Source organism: Eumetopias jubatus, unplaced genomic scaffold (genome assembly GCF_037043125.1).
Source record: "Eumetopias jubatus isolate StellerSeaLion01/CBP00866 unplaced genomic scaffold, mEumJub1_p1.0 scaffold_15, whole genome shotgun sequence".
In the NCBI taxonomy this organism is placed as follows: domain Eukaryota; kingdom Metazoa; phylum Chordata; class Mammalia; order Carnivora; family Otariidae; genus Eumetopias; species Eumetopias jubatus.
Window position 1 is genome coordinate 83,249,799 of NW_028274821.1, and position 17,939 is coordinate 83,267,737.

At 35.9% G+C, this 17,939-nt stretch overlaps 1 protein-coding gene and 1 pseudogene across 13 annotated transcripts in view; both read left to right on the top strand.

The window, feature by feature from the left end:
* RABGAP1 (RAB GTPase activating protein 1) overlaps positions 1 to 17,939 on the top strand; it is a 178,634-nt gene that overhangs the window by 18,903 nt on the left and 141,792 nt on the right. For 11 of the 13 annotated variants that reach the window (XM_088019038.1, XM_088019044.1, XM_088019045.1 and 8 more), the window contains one exon: positions 4,296 to 4,495. In XM_088019038.1, the coding sequence (XP_087875164.1) occupies positions 4,346 to 4,495 (150 nt within the window). In that variant the 5' untranslated portion in view covers positions 4,296 to 4,345. Of the gene's footprint in view, positions 1 to 4,295; positions 4,496 to 15,690; positions 15,985 to 17,939 lie in introns of those variants that run through there. The other 2 variants (XM_028107583.2, XM_028107584.2) reach the window with 2 other exon arrangements.
* On the top strand, positions 11,108 to 11,220 carry LOC114212940 (U6 spliceosomal RNA; annotated as a pseudogene).

Here is a 17,939-nt window from a genome sequence, read left to right on the forward strand (position 1 = left end):
CTGACTGAGCCACTCAGGCACCTGTTTTTATTTTTTATTTATTATTTTTTTAAAGATTTGTCAGCACTCAAGCAGGGAGCGCAGCAGGCGGAGGGAGAAGCAGGCTCCCTGCTGAGCAGGGAGCCCGATGTGGGACTCAGTACCAGGACCCTGAGATCATGTTCTGAGCTGAAGGCAGACACTTAACCGACTGAACCACCCAGGTGTCCCCAGGCACCCCTTTAAAAAATTTTTTTTATTAAATCTCTGTGCCTAACATGGGGCTCAAACTCACAACCCTGAGATTGAGTTACATGTCTACCGACCATGTCTACTGACTGAGCCAGCTAGGCTCCCCCATGAGACAATCTTCAATCAGAAAACCTCTAGGGATCTTTTATATCTCAATAAGGATAAAAGTAATGAAGTTATGAAAAATATAACAATTGAACTTTTGGGTTTGATGCAGGAGGCTGCATAATTAAACAAAAGTGACTTATTGACTTATTAAAGGAGATAGAGAAGGAAACATCCTTGAACTTGACTCACCAACCTGGCCCTGTTGGTAACTAGACATGCTAGGGTCTAGGTTGTCACTTGTATAAAAGAAGGAAGTAATTGGTGCCTACCAATACCAGAGTGCATATATGTATATTACCTTATTAAAATGGGATAAACATCCTTACTCTGTCTACCTTATAGAATTGTTAGGATGATAAAATGAGATAAAGAATGTGTATGTTTTAGTAATCTGTAAAGTATTACACAAAGATAAAACATTTTTTGAGTATTCCTTCACATTTATTTAGATATAAAGAAATTAGAATATGGAAAATAGGAAAGCTATATATTTTTGTCCTAGTATTGTGTTTCCTAAACTGAATTACCTAAATCAGTTGATACTTGTTAATTTTTATTATTTTTATTTTTTAAAGATTTTATTGAACTTTTTGAGACAGCACGAGAGGGGAGAGGGGCAAAGAGAGAAGGAGAAGCAGACTCCTTGCTGAGCAGGGAGCCTGACAACAGGGCTCAGTCCCAGGACCCTGAAATCATGACCTGAGCTGAAGGCATATGCTTAACTGACTGAGCCACCCAGGTGCCCTGATAGTTGTTAATTCTTTTAAAATTGGAAGTTAGCTTAAAAAGATGTAACTATTGGGTGCTTACAATGTTTTGTGATTGTTATTAAATGAGATGTACATGTGTTCCTTAGTAATTTTAATAATAGTTTTGTGAGGTAGATAGTACATCATTTTCACTTATGGAAACTAAGGCTTATTATGACAAAGCTCACGTTAGGTAGTGCAACCAGTATTCTAACTTGGGTTTTTCCTCTTAATTGTGTGCTTTACCATTACAAATATGACTTCTGTTCTTACTGTAAGAGATCTTTTCATTGGGTGGCTCTTGCTCTTTTCCATCTTTATTTGCCATTTATCCTAATTTTTTTAGCAAGTATTTGAGCACCTGCTATGTGCCAGGCATTGTTCCAGGTGATAAGGTACAGCAGTTAATGAAACACACAAATTTCTGCCCTGGTGGAACTTAGATTCTAGCTTACGTGATATTTAAAAACAAATGATTAAAACGTAGTGTGTCAAATGGTGATGGATATTATGGGGAAAAGTAGGAAGAGAGATGGTAGTGCAGGATATTTGGGGGAAGAAGCTTGTTCTCTATTATCCGTGAGGTTTAGATCTAGAATTGCAGTCTGAAGGATGAAGGATTACAGTAGGAGGCTTCTTGTGGTAAATGATATAAGTAGGGATTAAAAACAAAACAATTACCCCTTGTGGTCTCAAGAGAGAGATTATGAATACAATTTTGCCAGGAGTACACTAGGTTCTGGGACACCTCTTTATTGTGGAGGCCAGAGAAGGGGAATCTTGTATAACTTTTCCTGTACTGCTTCATGTTTTGATAAACCTCATTCCCACTGAGTGATTCAGTTTTTTACAGGTGCCAAAACAAATAGTAAAGTATTTTATAAAGTGTATTTTCCTGTCTTCTCCTCAAAGGAAATAGGTTGAACTTTGAGTCGGACAAGTCTTCTCAGTTTCATAGTGTTTAAATACCAAAGTATATTATTTTTTGAGTCCAGAGTATCATAGAAAGCAGTGTCTCAGATCATAGCTTTAGAGAACTTTCCGAGGCACTTTGCTCTTATTAATCACAATTTAAAAGAATGGAAATCTAATTAAGCATGAAAAACCTTGCCTAAAATACTAGTTCTCCAAAACCTTGCCTAAAGTACTAGCACATTCTACAACAGATAAAGATTCCTTTACCCAATACTGAGGGTTTTGGGACAAGGCCCAAATTTGTGGCGTTGGAAAGGTATCATAATCTGACGGAAAGAGTATAGCTTCTGGAATACGAGATAACGGGCCCGGTTTTTGCTTTTGCCTCGAACCAGTTACACCATCTGTCTAGGTCTCAATTTCCTTATCTGTGTAATAAATAATATGAAGAGTAAATTAAGAGGCAGTCGCCATCAAATTGTAATACATCACAATAGTACTATAAAAATGTAAGATGCTATAGGAGCAGAAATAAGGCAAGCAGTTTATTTGGTTCTGGGATGAAGATTGGCAAGCTACTAGGAAAAGGGGAGTCAGATCATGAATGATGAGTTGGAGTTAATGGAGTACAAAACCAAGAAAACCACTTTAGAAGGAGGATCCAATGAGGGCAAATACATGGATGTATTAAAGTGTATATCTTTAGTAAGGACATTACCTCTTCTAATATATTTCTCTTTTTTTATTGATGTATAATTGTCATACAATATCCTACTAGTTTCAGGTGAATATATTCCTTAACTCTCCATGTCTAAATCCCTCTCCCAACATGTTCCCATAGTTTTCTTTACCCTAAATCTGTACCTGTTAATCTGTTCAATGCGCCTCTGTTCTCTGCTACAGTATACATTCCTTTGGGGCAAGAATCTTAATTTCTCTTGCTTACCATGTATTATCCTTTATACACTAGACACTTGGTGAGTATTCATTGAATGGATGAAGCAAAACTACATTAAAAAAAGTTTTCAAAAAGTACATTTTGAAGTGTCTTTGAATGCTACACTATACATTTAAATTTAGTCCTATGAAATGTAAAGCTGTGATAGCCATGTAAGCAAGGAAATTAGTTTAAATAGAAAGAAGTAAGTAGCATTAGTAAGGGTTCCATCCTTAGTTATGCCTAGGTAAATTACCTTCTTTTGGGGTTGCCATTTTCTTATCTGTTTAAGAGTTTCTTTTGAACTGTAATGCTGAAGGATTGTGTAATTCCTGCTGTCAGGTGTTTATCTAGTTGTGAGCCTTTGAAGGGAAAATAGTGCTTGGCACATGGTGGATGCTCGATAAATATATGTTCAATTGAAAACACAAAGCATAAATCAGGACTTGTTAATTGGAGAGATTAAATAGACTCTTCAGCACCTTTACCTCTTTGAGGTACAAGATGAGCATAGAGCTAGAACTACTACTGTTTATTGGTTAAAGCTTTCTGAGTATATTGTATTCTCTTGCTGTTTTGGCAACCAAATGGGAACATTGCCATAAAGTATTCAGAACCAGGTTTTTAAATGGTAGATGAGTTTAAGTTTTATTCCGGGAGTCAATAAATATTTGAGTGGCTTTTCATAAGTGACGTATTTTTATACTTCTTGCTGGGAATTTTTGGCATGAAACTTACTGGTAATGTTCATGTTGAGTTGAACTCTTGAGAAACTGTGGGATGGGAAGATTGAGTTTTTAACGGATTTCTGATTTCTTGCTATGTAAGGTATTTCCCAGCTCTAGAATTTCTGCTTGCTCTGCCTTGAATTTATTTCTCTTGAGTGTGACTATAAAATTTTATTTCTTAAAAGCATCTTGTTAATATTTTAAATTTAAATATCAGTAACATTAGAAAAACCTTATTGTCTTGTGTGCTTTCAATTTCATTTATGTGTACAGCTTTACAAATTAAAGGGTAGAAAACAGAAGTTTAGTAGTTAATAGTTTTTGAAGTCCAAGAATAGAGTTGTAACATATGCCAAAGAAATCACTGTAGGTAGGCAGTTATTCTCAAGGGAATCTGTTTTATTGTTTCGTTTTGTTTTTTTAATCTGAAATATCCTGGCCCTGAATAGCATCAGATTCCTTCATTATCTGGAGTAAAAAGCCTAAGTTGTATGTAGTGAAAGTCTTGGGAAAAGATTTTGAAAGTATTTTTTTAAGTTTTTCCATATGTATTTTGTAAGAATTAGAGCATAACTGAATATCTGGCAGACATTCTATATGAGTATCTTTATGGTTTTTGTTTTTCAGGCATTTTTAAAATATTTAATCATTCATGAGTTGAGCTTCATTCTTGAGTCATGGATGACAAGGCTTCTGTTGGAAAAATCAGTGTCTCCTCAGACTCAGTATCTACTCTTAATAGTGAAGATTTTGTCTTGGTTTCCAGGCAAGGAGATGAGACACCATCTACAAATAATGGAAGTGATGACGAGAAAACAGGACTCAAGGTAAAACTCCATAACCTAAGATTCTTTTGCTTAGCCTTGCTAAGCGCATTGCAAAACTTGGCCTGTAATAGGAAGGTATATGGAGTGAAACTGAAAAAATGGAAGTAATATCCTAACTTTTTTAATGCTAAAGACTTTTATTTCTAATTAGTGACAGTGACAAATTTGTATTTGATTAAGGATTTCCAATTTGATTAGCTTCTAAATCTTCTAATACCCCAATTGTCAAAACTAGTGGTCGTAGTATATTTATCATTTTAGTATTGTTTTTATTTTCCCTTTAAATTAGAGCTGATTATTTCTTTTGGGTCTGGTGTATGTAGTGTAAAAGGCAAGGGCAGGTCAGCAGTGCTATTTATAAAAATAAGTTTTAGGATTACTGAAACTGAATATTAAATACTTGGATATTGGCCACTTTGTTTATATTCTCTAAGCCAAATGAACAACTATTTTTCCCATACTCTTAATCATTCTCTTTATGGGTATAAATAAAAATATTCTCTGTTAATGTCATTTAAGATGTAAATAGCTTTAAAAATATTTCAGTTCTTGTTTATGTTTATTCAACAAGTATTTATTGAGTATTGACTGTGTGCCAAGTACTAAATACTGGGGATACAGTGGTGAATAAGATTGCAGAGCCCCCTACTCTCTTAGAGTTGTTATTCCAATGGGGGAAACAGACTTTAAGCACGTAAGAAAATGAATAGGTTAAGTAAATTTAGGTGCTGTAAAGAAAATCACAGTGGGATACATGGGTAAAGAATGGAGGGCAGGTACTATTTTTGAAAATATCTTGAAATGACATTTGTGCAGAGACCTGAATGAAATGGGGAAGGAGGCCATGGAGAAATCTAGGAAGACAGCTTTTTAAAGGGAATCGAAGATAGACCCTGAAGAGGACCACCCTTGTTAGGACAGAAATTAGAGCAGAGTAAATAAAGTACATAAAAAGTGGTAAAGAATGATAGCCAGTGGTTGGCAGAGGCTGCATCGTGTAGAACTTTGTAGAGCTTAGGAGAAACTTGGACTGTGTTATAAATGTGAAGGAAATTTTTGGAGAGTTTTCAATGGGGACATGATCTGATTTACATTTTAAAAAGCTCAATGGCTGAAAGAGACTTCCAGCATGGCAGCATAAGAGCTCTGTGGACCTACTCCTTAGCAAAATTGGTGACAATTATTAAAAAACAAAAACAACGATTTACAGTCTTTGGAAATGTTCTGAAGGATATATAGCAAGTAAAGAAACATTTATTCAAGGAAATTTACTAAAATTTGGTAAAGAATATGTGGTATTTGCACCAAGACCCATTGCTTCCCGGACCTATCCCAGCTGAGCAAGATGGTAACTCCATATCAGTGCAATCAAGAAGACAGAATTTCTTACCCCCCCCACCCCCACTTGGAGGGCCATCTTCCAGGAAATAGGGCAATTGCATTTCTCATCCTGTCTCCAGCTACGTTTTGCTAGCCAAGTGTGACTCAGAGATGGGGGCTCCCTTTTTTTGCCCTGTCCTCATTCTTGGGATGGAGGCTCTACTTTGGGCACAGTGCTGCTTAGAATACTGAGAGTCCAATTGCCCTAGCCTCTTAAAGTAGTGGTTCCACACCACTACAGACAAACCAGGAAGACCTGAGACTACTACATCACCACTAAGTACTCAGCTTCTAAAGATGGGATGTCATTCAAAGTAAAGCATGCTATTGTCCATCTCCCAACGTCACAGCTATGGCTCACAGATTTTCCCTGTAGTGAGAAGGGGGTCATAAAACAGCTCCTAATCCCTTCCCAGAGAAGCTGACGCTATTTACAGCAGAATGTAGAGAAGTTCAAGCCTAAGGGTACTCTCAGAAACAGTAGAGCTTGTGGTGAAAGGTAATTCGAGAGGAGATTGGTAGATTGATTGAACATACAGATTTAAGTATAGGCTTACTAGGAGACTGACTCTTAGTGTCAGAACAAATCTCAGACATGGACCTCTGAAACTCTCCCTTCAAAGTAATGTCAATTTGGTTAGTTTATTCTGTAGAGTAGTTTATACCCACGTTCATTGGTGAAAACTATAAGGCAATTGGCCATATTTAGTGGAGTTTAACATCTAGGTGTGGTCAGAGAAAGAGACCAAGCACTCTTCCAAAATTGCTGTCATCTCAGGATGACTGTAGGCAAAGCCAAATCTCCTCAGGGGAGCAAGTCGGAGGCTTAATGCTATGGAAATTAGGGGCATAGAATTTAAGAAAATAAGCTATCTAGCTACTAAATGAACAAACAAGCATAAAAAATAACAAGTCCCAGAGTGGGGAGACCAGTACTGTGAATTAGGACAACATATTATCTAAAATATCAAGTTTCCAACACAAAATTGTGAAACATGCAAAGAAACACGAAAAAATAACCCATATGTCATTAAAAAAAAAAAAGCAGGCAGCAGATACTGGTTATGAGAGTGACATGTTGGATTTAATACATAGATTCTTCAAAGTAGCCATTAAGTTCAATGAACTAAAAGAAATCATGCTTAAAAAAATAAAGTATGATGACAAAGTCATATCAAATAGAGAGTATCATTAAGAAGATAGAAATTATAAAAAAAGGAACCAAATGAAAATTCCAAAGTAGAAAAACACAGTAGCTGAAACAGAAAATTCACTAGAGGGGCTCAACAGTAAATTTTAGCTGGCAAAGGAAAGAATTAATGAGAGGTGTTTTCAGAAGTTTCAGGATGAAGTTTACTATCCAACCCTCAAAGAACAGTGATTTAGACAATCACTCATGGACGAGAGTGCCTTTGTGGGAGTCCAGGGGTCCATCAGAGAGGTTTCAGCATACTTGGAGGAAAAACCATCCAAGATTGGATCCATTGAAGACAATAAATGGAGCTGTTTTACTTTACCTGTGTCACCTTTCCCCCAAGACAGCACAACTCAATGCCAATAGAGACTTTCTCTGCCCATGATTTTCTCCATGTGGGAAATTGAGAGCAGGTGCTGGATTCCCCAGCTATGTGGGATACTCCCAAAACCCATTTCTTTCTCACTCTATCCAGAATATCGGGTTGTGAACTACACAACTTGGGGGTGGACAGTCATGCTGGGAGAACAACAGCTAAGGCTGGGAATGGAACATATCAAAGGAACACACATTTTATTAACTGCTTTGGGAACTCTGTCAGGAAATTACTCCGGAGCCACTGAGGTTGTCTCCCGTACTGATCACTTCAGCTGGCCTATGGGTACCACCAAGCTCTGTGCAGCTCACTCAGACACACCCATACCCAGTGACTGCCTTCTTGTGCATGCCTCTGAGGGCAAGAATGGTCAGAATGAGCCTTTGCAGATGGCCAGTGAGTATGCGTAGAAACTGGATTCCGTGGGATTGGGAGAAACCACATGCTTGAGCAGTCATCACCACCTTAGGGAAAGCAAATGCAATTGAAATCAACAGCAGACTGGATCAAGCAGAAAAAATTATTATGAAGTAGAAGACAGATTATTTAACGTTATCTAGTCTGAAAACAAAAAAATGAAAAAGAGTGAAGAAAGCCTACATGAACCATGGTATACCATAAAAATAATCTATGCATTTATAGTATACCAGAAGACGAAGAGAGGGGGAAATGGGTTGAAAGATTAGAGACCTAATGAATGAGAATTTCCCAAATTTGGAGAGAGATTTGGACACCTAAGTTCATAAAATTTATAGTTTTCCCCAAGATTTCAACCCAAAGCAATTCTTTCCAAGACACATTATAATAAAACTGTCTAAAATAAAAGACCGTTTTTAAAGCAGCAAGAGAAAAAAAAAATCACATGACAAGGGAATCCTGGTAAGTCTGTTAGCAGATTTCTCAGCGGAAACCTTTCAGGCCAGAAGAGAGTGGGATGATACACTCAAAGTGCTGAAGAAACCAACCAAGAATATTTTATTCAGTAAAGTTGTCCTTCAGAAATGAAGGAGAGAGAAAGATACTCCCAAATTGAACTAAGGGAATTAATCATCATCAAACCTTACTAAAAATGCTGAAAGGTGTTCTTCAACCTGAGATGATAGAATACTAGCTAGTAAAATGAAAAACATGAAGATATAAAACACTGAAGAAGGTAAGTATGTAGTCAAAATCATGATACTCTGATACTGTAATATGGTGTGTTGATTAATTCTAGTATAAAGGTTAAAAGATAAAAGTATTAAAAATAACTATAGTGATAATGAATATACAATATAAAAAGTTAAATTTTTATATCAAAACCCTAAAATGTTGGGGGGGGAGGGTGGAGTATTTGTATATGATTAAAGTTGTTACAAACGTAAAATGTACTGTTATATCAGTAAGATTTTATGTAAGCCTCATGGTAACCACAAAGCAAAACCTACAGTAGATAACATGAAAGATAAAAAGAAGGGAATCAAGGTATACCACTGGAAAATTTCATTTCACAAAGGAAGACAGGAAGAAAGCAACAAGGGAACTTTAAAACAATGAGAAAACAATAAAATAGCATCATAAGTTCTTACCTATCAATAATTACTTTAAATGCAAATGAATTCTATTCTCCAAATAACATAGTGCTAAGTGGATAAAAAATATGACCCCCACTATGCCTGTTAGAGACTCATTTCAGCCTTAAGGACACACACAGACTCAATGTGAAGAGATGGAAAAGCAATTCCATGCAAATGGAAACCAAAAGAGAGCAAAGGTAGCTACACTGATACCAGACAAAATAGACTTTAAGTTAAAAACTGTAAGAAGATCTTTTCCTCCCTGGCTGCTTGAAGCCTCGCCGCCATCATGAACGACACAGTAACTATCCAGACCAGGAAGTTCATGACTAACCGACTACTTCAGCAGAAACAGATGGTCATTGATGTTCTTCACCCTGGAAAGGCAACAGTACCTAAGACAGAAATTCGGGAAAAACTAGCCAAAATGTACAAGACCACACCAGATGTCGTATTTGTATTTGGATTCAGAACCCATTTTGGTGGTGGCAAGACAACTGGCTTTGGCATGATTTATGATTCCTTGGATTATGCAAAGAAAAATGAACCCAAACGCGGACTTGCAAGACATGGCCTGTATGAGAAGAAAAAGACATCAAGGAAACAGCGAAAGGAATGCAAGAACAGAATGAAGAAAGTCAGGGGGACTGCAAAAGCCAATGTTGGTGCTGGCGAAAAGTGAGCTGGAGATTGGACAACAGAAGGAGTAAAGATGCTGCAGTGGCTTTATCTGTGGTGGTTGTGCAGATTTTTCATGAGAGGATCAATAAACTAAGAATGTTAATAAAAAAAACTATAAGAAGAAAAGGATATAATGAAAAATGGGTCAATTCATCAAGAAGATGTAACAATTGTAAATATCTGTGTATTGAGCATCAGAGTACCTAAATATATTAAGCAAAAGAAACAGATCTGAAGGGAGAAATAGACAATACAATGATAGGGAACTTTAGTACTCTATTTTAAACAATGGATCGATCATTTAGGCACAACATTAATAAGGAAACATTGGACTTGAACTATACCTTAGACCAAATGGACCTAACAGGCATAAATAGAACATTCTATCCAACAGCAACAGAATACTTACTCTTCTCAAGCATACACAGAACATTCTCCAGGATGGATCATATGTTAGGTCACAAAACAAATCTTATCAAATTGAAGACTGAAATTATGCCAAATATCTTTTCTAACCATAGAGGTATGAAGTTAGAAATTGATAACAGGAGGAAAATGTGAAAATCACAAATATTTGGAAATTAAATAACATACTCATGAACAACCAGTGAATCAAAGAAGAAAACAAAAGGGAAATCAAAAAATATCTTGAAACAACCAAAAACACAACATATTTCACATTCCACAATGCATATGTGGAATCTGAGCTAAACTCAAGTAAAATGGTGGTTGCCAGGGGCAGGAGGTGATGGTAGGTGAAACGAGGAGATGTTGGTCAAAGTACAAATTTCCAGTTGTGCAATTATTAGGTTTTGGGGATCTAATGTACAGCATTGGGATTATGGTTAACAATACTATATTATATAATTGAAAGTACCTAAGAGAATACTGTTCTCACCACATACACAGAAATGGTAATCATGTGAGTTGGTGGATGTAATAACCTTATTGTGGCAATCATTTCACAATATATACACATACCAAATCACGTATACCTTAATGTTTTATTTCAATTAAGTCTCAATAAAGTTGGAAAAATATGTAAAAAATAAAAGACCCACAGATTTTTTCATAAATAAAATGCGAGAAGTGTTTAAAATCTTTAAAAATGAACTATTACCACAATCATGAGGAAATATCAAAATAAGCTTAGTGGAAGAAGACAGACCAGCCCCCCCAAAATTCTCATATTGCACATTCTATTTATATATAATTCTAGAAGATGCAAAACCTGTCATCACAGAAAGCAGTTCAGTGGTTGCTTGGGTGTGTTGATGGGATGGGGAAGAAGAATGGGAGTACAGAGGGGCACAAGGAGTTTGGGGCATTATGGATATGTGGTGTATACGTATGTGGTTGTGGTGTATACATATGCCAAAATTCACTAAAGTGCACACTTACATTATGTGCATTTGAATGTACATGTGCTTGCTTTGGCAGTACATATAGTAAAATTGGAACAATACAAAGAAGATTAGCATGGCCCCTGTGCAAAGATGACATATAGTGTACATCAAGTATACCATAACAAATGTTTTTTTAAAGAAAGAATTAAACAATGTTTATTATTTTTACTTCTTTATTAAGTAGGCTCCACACCTAACATGGGACTTGAAATCACCACCCTATGATCAAGAGTCACATGCTCTATGGGCTGAGCCAGCCAGACACTCCTAAAAGAAGGAATTAATAAAGATCAGTAAAATATCCAAAGAACAGAAAGAAAAAACAATGAACAAAACCTCAGAGAAAGATGAGATGTTATTAGCTGTAATAACATACTCATATATATATATATATTTCAGAGGAGAGGAGAAAAATGAGCAGAAAAAATATTTGAAGAAATAATGTCTGAAAAGTCCCACATTTATTTATTGAAAAACAATACACATCTAAGAAGCTCACCATACTCTAAGATAAACTCAGAAAGATCCAAAAAAAAGGCATATCTTAGTAAAATGTTGAAAACCAAAGATGAGGGAAATCTTGAAACAAAAGAAAAATGATTCATTTCCTACAAGGGGAACTCAGTAAGATTTACAGCTGACTTCTCAGCAGAAATAGTGGAAGCTTGAAGCCAATAGGATGACATTCTAAGTGCTCGAAGAAAAAACTGTCAACCAAGAATCCTAGCAAAACTGTTAGTCAAAACTGAAGATGAAATAAAAACTTTCTGAAATAAACAAAAACAGAATTTACTACTATCAGAACCACCTTACAAGAAATACTAAAAGAAGTTGTTCTGGCCAAAAGCAAGTGACCCCAAACAGTAATTTTAATCCATAGCACCAGTAAGGGTAACTGTGTAATAATAAAGACAGTATGAATACATTTTTTCTCTTTTGCATTATATATACAATATGTATATATTGTACCTATAACATACAGAAATATGATCTGTTTGCCAATCATAGAAAAACAAGGTAGGTCAGAGCAGAGCTGTATTACAGCTTAGTAAATGACTTAATATGGTAATTCAAAACTACAAGAGCCAATGAAGAGAACCAGGATTGATAAAATTAATATAACTAAATGTTTGTTTTCTCATCTTTTTTAAAAACACAGAATTAAGTAACAATTATAAAAATGTGTTGCTTTGTAATATAGATACAATATGTATAATAATACCATGGGGGGAATACTGCTGTATTTGAATAATTTTTTGTATCTTACTAGAATTAAGGTAGTATAAATTAGAAAGTGATTCTAATAAATTAAGATATGTATGGCAAGTTCTGCAGCAACCACTAAGGTGGTGTGTGTGTGTTTGTGTGTATCTATATCATTAAAGAAATGTTAATGCTATATTAGAAAATAATCACGAAATACTAAAAAAGCAGTAAAGGAATAAAGGAATGGAAAATACGTAAGATCGTTGCATAAAAAATAAAAAGCAAAATGGCACACCTAAATTGAACTATATCAATAACAAAATGGATTAAGCAATATAATAAAAAAGAAAACTGTCAGCAGTTGATAAAAAAAAAATCTAACTGTATGCCCTTGGCAGGAGACACACATTAAATTCAGATACAAACATTTAAAATAAAAAGTTGGGAAAAGATCTATCATGCAGACGGTATGGGATAGAGCTTAAATGCGTATAGGAAAATTTCTACTTATAAATTCCTATATTATGAAAGAAGGAAAATCTCAAATCAGTAACCTCATGTTTCATCTTAAGACATTGGAAAAAGAAGAGCAAACTAAATGTAAAACAGGCCAAAGTAGGAAATAAAAGAGCAGAAATCAGTGAAACAGAAAAGTAATAGACAAAAATTAATAAAACAAGAACCTGGCTCTTTGAAAAGATCAACAAAATTGGCATCACTTTAGATTGACCAAGAAAAAAAACAGATTGCTAGAATTAGAACTGAAAGAGGGGACATTACTGCCAAATTTACATTAAATAGGATTATAAAGACCTATTAGGAATAGTAATATGCCAAAAAATTAGAGAATTTATTGAAATGGATACATTTCTAGAAAAATACTAATGAGACTTAGTGTGACTAGACCTATGACAAGTTGAGTTAGTAATAAAAAATGTACCCACAAAGAAAGCTCAGGCCTAGATGGCTTTATTCCTGAATTCTACCAGGTGCTTAAATCAGAATACCAGTTCCTCACAAACTCTCCCAAAAAATAGAAAAGGAGAGACTATTTTATCACTAAATCTATAAGGATGATGCTGTGCCAATGCCAAAATTAGAGACATCACAAGAAAACTACATGTCAGTATCTCTTAAATATGGACACGGAAGTCCTCAACAAAACACCAGCATACTTAATTCAGTATATGAAAAAGATTACATACCATGATCAAGTGGGATTTATCCCAAGAATGTAAGTTTGGTTTAACAACTGAAAATGTGTGAATGTAATATAACATATCAGTGGAACCAAAAACAAAACCACATGATCATTTTCAGTAGGCACAGGAAAAACACCTTTTTATGAAAATGAAGAAGTAGAAAACAAATCAACTATGAATGGAACTTCTCAACCTGATTAACAGCATCTATGAAAAACTCACAGTGAAAATCATTTTTGCTGGTGAAAGAGTAGATTCTTTCCCCCTAAGTTCAGATTCAAGACCTGGTGTCTGCACTTGCAACCTCTGTTCAGCATTGTACAACAAGGGCAGTTAGGCATGCAAAAATAGAATATCCAGGTTGGAAAGAAGGAAGTAAAAACTCTCTGTTTGCAGTTGACATGAATTTATATCTGGAAAACCCTATGAAATGTAAAAAATTATTAAATAAGTTCAGCAGGATTGCAGGATACAAGGTCAGTATACAAAAAAAATCAATTTTCTGTATGCTCACGATGAACGATCTTAAAGTAACAATGAAAAAACAATTTATGATAGCATGAAAAAGAATGAAATAGGGGCACCTGGGTGGCTCAGTTGGGTAGGTGTCCAACTCTTGATCTTGGCTCAGATTTTGATCTCAGGGTCACGCATTGAAGCCCCACATTGGGCTCCACACTGGGCGTGGAGCCTACTTAAAAAAAAAAGAAAGAAGAAATAGTGCTAAGTTAAACAAAAGTGCAAATCTTATGCTTTGAAATCTGTAAAACATTGTTGAAAGACATTAAAGAAGATCTCAATAAATGGAAATTCATCCAGTGTTCATGGCTCAGAAGACTTACTGTTAAGGTGGCATTACTCAAACTGATCTACACATTCAGTGCAATCTATCAGAATCCTAGGTAACATCTTTGTAGACGTTTACATGCCAATTGTAAAATTCATTTTGGATTGCAAGGGACCTTGGGTAGGCCAAAATAATCTTGAAAATGAACAAAGTTGGAGGACTCAAACTTTGTAATTTCAAAACTTAGTATAAAGCAGTGGTAATCAAGACAGTGTAGTACTGACATAAAGATAGGTATATAGATCACTGGAATACATTTGAGAATTGAGAAATAAAACCATATTTCTGTGGTCAGCTGATTTAGACAAGGTTTACTAATGGCATTCAATTGGGAATGGGTTTTTTGTTTTTCAACAAATTGTGCTGGGACAACTGGATAGCCACACTCAAAAGAATGAAGTTGTACCCTTACCTCACACCATATACAAAAATTAGCTTAAAATGGATTACAGCCTTCAGTGTAAGAGCTAGAAATGTAAAGCTCTTAGAAGAAACGGGTAAATTTTCATGACTTCAGATTTCGCAGTGGATTCTTTGATAACCACACCAAAAGCATAAGCGACAAAGGAAGAAAGACAACCCACAGAATAAAGGCTAAACAAGCTAAATGTTTATCAACTACTAAATGGATAAATGTGGTATACAATGGAATATTATTTGGTCATAAAAAGGAGTGAAGTACTGATACATGCTACAACATAGATGATCCTCAAAGACATGTTAAATAACAGGCAAGTCACAAAAGTCCGCAAATTACATGGCTCTATTAATATGAAATGTTTAGAATAGTCAAATCTTTAGAGGCAGAGGATTGATTAGTTGTTGCTTTTTAGGTCTGGAATTATTAGGAGAAAGGAGAGTTGATACCTAACAGGATATGGTGGTGGTTGGTGTTTTGTTTTGTTTTTTTGAGATGATGAAAATATTTTAAATTGACTTTGATGTTGATTGCACATATCTGTGAATATGCTTAAAACCATGAGTTATATCTGGCCTACTCCATGGAGAATGGGCAATAAAGAGACAAGCCTGATAGCAGGAAGAGCAGATGGAAGGCTGTTTTAGTCATTAAAGGGAGAAATAACATTGGCTTAAGATTAGAAGATGAACGTGGTCTGATTCAGGATATATTTTCAAGGTAGAACTGATAGGGTGGGCAATTTATATGTGGGATTTGAGACAAAGAAATAAATGATGATTCCTAGTTTTTGGCCTGAGCCGTTAGGTATATGGTAGTGCCATTTATTAAAATGGAAAGAGCTAGGACCAGGATTGGGTTAGAGGGATCAGAAGCTGAACATATTAAATTTGAGATGACTGTTATATGTCCATTTCTTGATGTCAAGTAGTTGATTGTGTGAGATTGATCCTCCGGAGCGACTGTGGCTGGCATCAACAGTATATAGATGGTATTTAAAGCTATGGGATTAGATGAGATCACCTACAGAGTGAGCGTAGAAACTGAAGAGTTGAGTGAAGAACTGATTCTTGGAGTACTTCAACATTGAGAGATGGAGATGAAGAGAAACCAGCAGAGAAGACTGAGAAGATATAAGTAGTGAGATATAAAGAAAACTAGGAGATTGGAATGCCTTGGAAGAGAGATGAAGAAAGTATTTCAAGAGAGCGGGAATAACCAGGTATGTTAGATTCTGCTGAGAGGTTGCTTTCGATGGTGACTAAAAAAAGACAGGAGAGACCTGGGTGATCCTTAAGAAGGGTATTTTTGTTTTTGTTTTTGCTTGCTTTTTTTTCAGGAGAGAGATGAGATCATTAACATTCGTGTGGGTTTTGTAGTAAATGGTAGATGAGGAAGAAGTGATAGTATAACAACTGTTTTAAGGATTTTTGCTAAAAAAAAAAATATGGCATGGTAGGTGAAGAGGAATAGGGATTGCAGTGAGAGATTTTATGATAACAGATGCACCGATGGGAGTTATTCAGTAAAGAGGGGGACATTACTAGTACCAGGGAAGAGCCAGTCTTTGATTAGGGAGAAAGGTTTTCTGTTGTGTGAGTGGAAGGGTTAGCCTAGGAACAGTTTCTGTAATAGGAAGGAAGACAGCATGAACAAGTACACATGCAAATAGGTCAGTTTTCTCTTTTTGGGTTTCTTTCACTTGAAAATTTTCTTGTTAATTTTTGAAGTATTGTTTGACTTGCTCTTCCTGTTTCTAATTTGATGAATCATTTATGGTAAATGGGAAGGACCCTCAGGGCTCCTCCAGAGAACTTTTATTCTTGCTCTGTCATCTGTCTTGTTTACTGAAAAGAAATTGAGCAATATGCTCTACAAATTTAAAATGTTTCCTCTATGTATTTTCAGTACATCTCTACAGTATATTGGCTTATTGTATGTAGAACTGGTAAGCGAAGAAAGTAATACAATTACTGTTCAGTCTATGAGATCAAAGTAAAGTATGATGGGATTACTGCAGCATGTTGCTCCGTGGTGCTCACTCATCTTTTTGAAACTTTGTTTTTTCAGCTACTACTAGATTTTAAAATTGAAGTGGATTTAGGAAATACATTTAAAAGCCTGTCATTCTTCCATGCCAGAAGTCCTGAGTGTTTTGTTGACTATTCAGTTGACAGCTAGTAATCTAACAAATGCTGTTTTTTGGTACTGAGGCTGACAACTCCCATTTTTGGAAATATGATGACCTAGAAAACCCAAAAATGTCCCAATACAAAATATTTAGGAGAGCTGGATGAAATATAACAAACACCCTTTCATAACTCTATTCTTAAGAAAATAAAGAAATCCCAAAGGAACAAAAGCAAAGAGGGACACTGAAAGCCAAAACTAAACATAAAAGCCGACACTGGGGCTGTACTGGGGGGAATTTGCTATTCTTTATGACCCATAGGTATGGGTTTTGATAGATAAATTGGGTAAGAGATAAGGCTTTGGGTTTTACAGAGAGGGGTGTTGGAAACTGAGATTTCCTTATATAGCACCTTCAGGGGATGATGCATCCTAATTGAAAGGATAGACTTGGAAAAGATAACTTACAATCACAGGAAGAAAATAAGGAAACTTAGCTTAAGTCTTCTTTTTTTTTTTAATTTTATTATGTTATCACCATACATTACATCATTAGTTTGTTTTTTTTAAGATTTTATTTATTTATTTGACAGAGACACAGTGAGAGAGGGAACACAAGCAGGGGGAGTGGGAGAGGGAGAAGCAGGCTTCCCGCAGAGCAGGGAGCCCGGTGCGGGGCCCGATCCCAGGACCCTGGGATCATGACCTGAGCTGAAGGCAGACACTTAACGACTGAGCCACCCAGGTGCCCCTACATCATTAGTTTTTGATATAGTGTTCCATGATTCATTGTTTGCATATAACACCCAGTGCTCCATTCAGTACATGCCCTCTCTAATACCCATCACCAGGCTAACCCATCCCCCCACCCCCCTCCCCGCTAGAACCCTCAGTTGGTTTAGCTTAAGTCTTCTTAGCATGGACATAGGTTTAGAGGGAAGTCTTGTTGAGAATTTGTACCCGTAGGCTTGCCTTCGGGTATTTGGGGTTTGAATTTACACTACCTGAATATTCCTGGGTTGGTAATACTTTTAGGGTACCTGACAG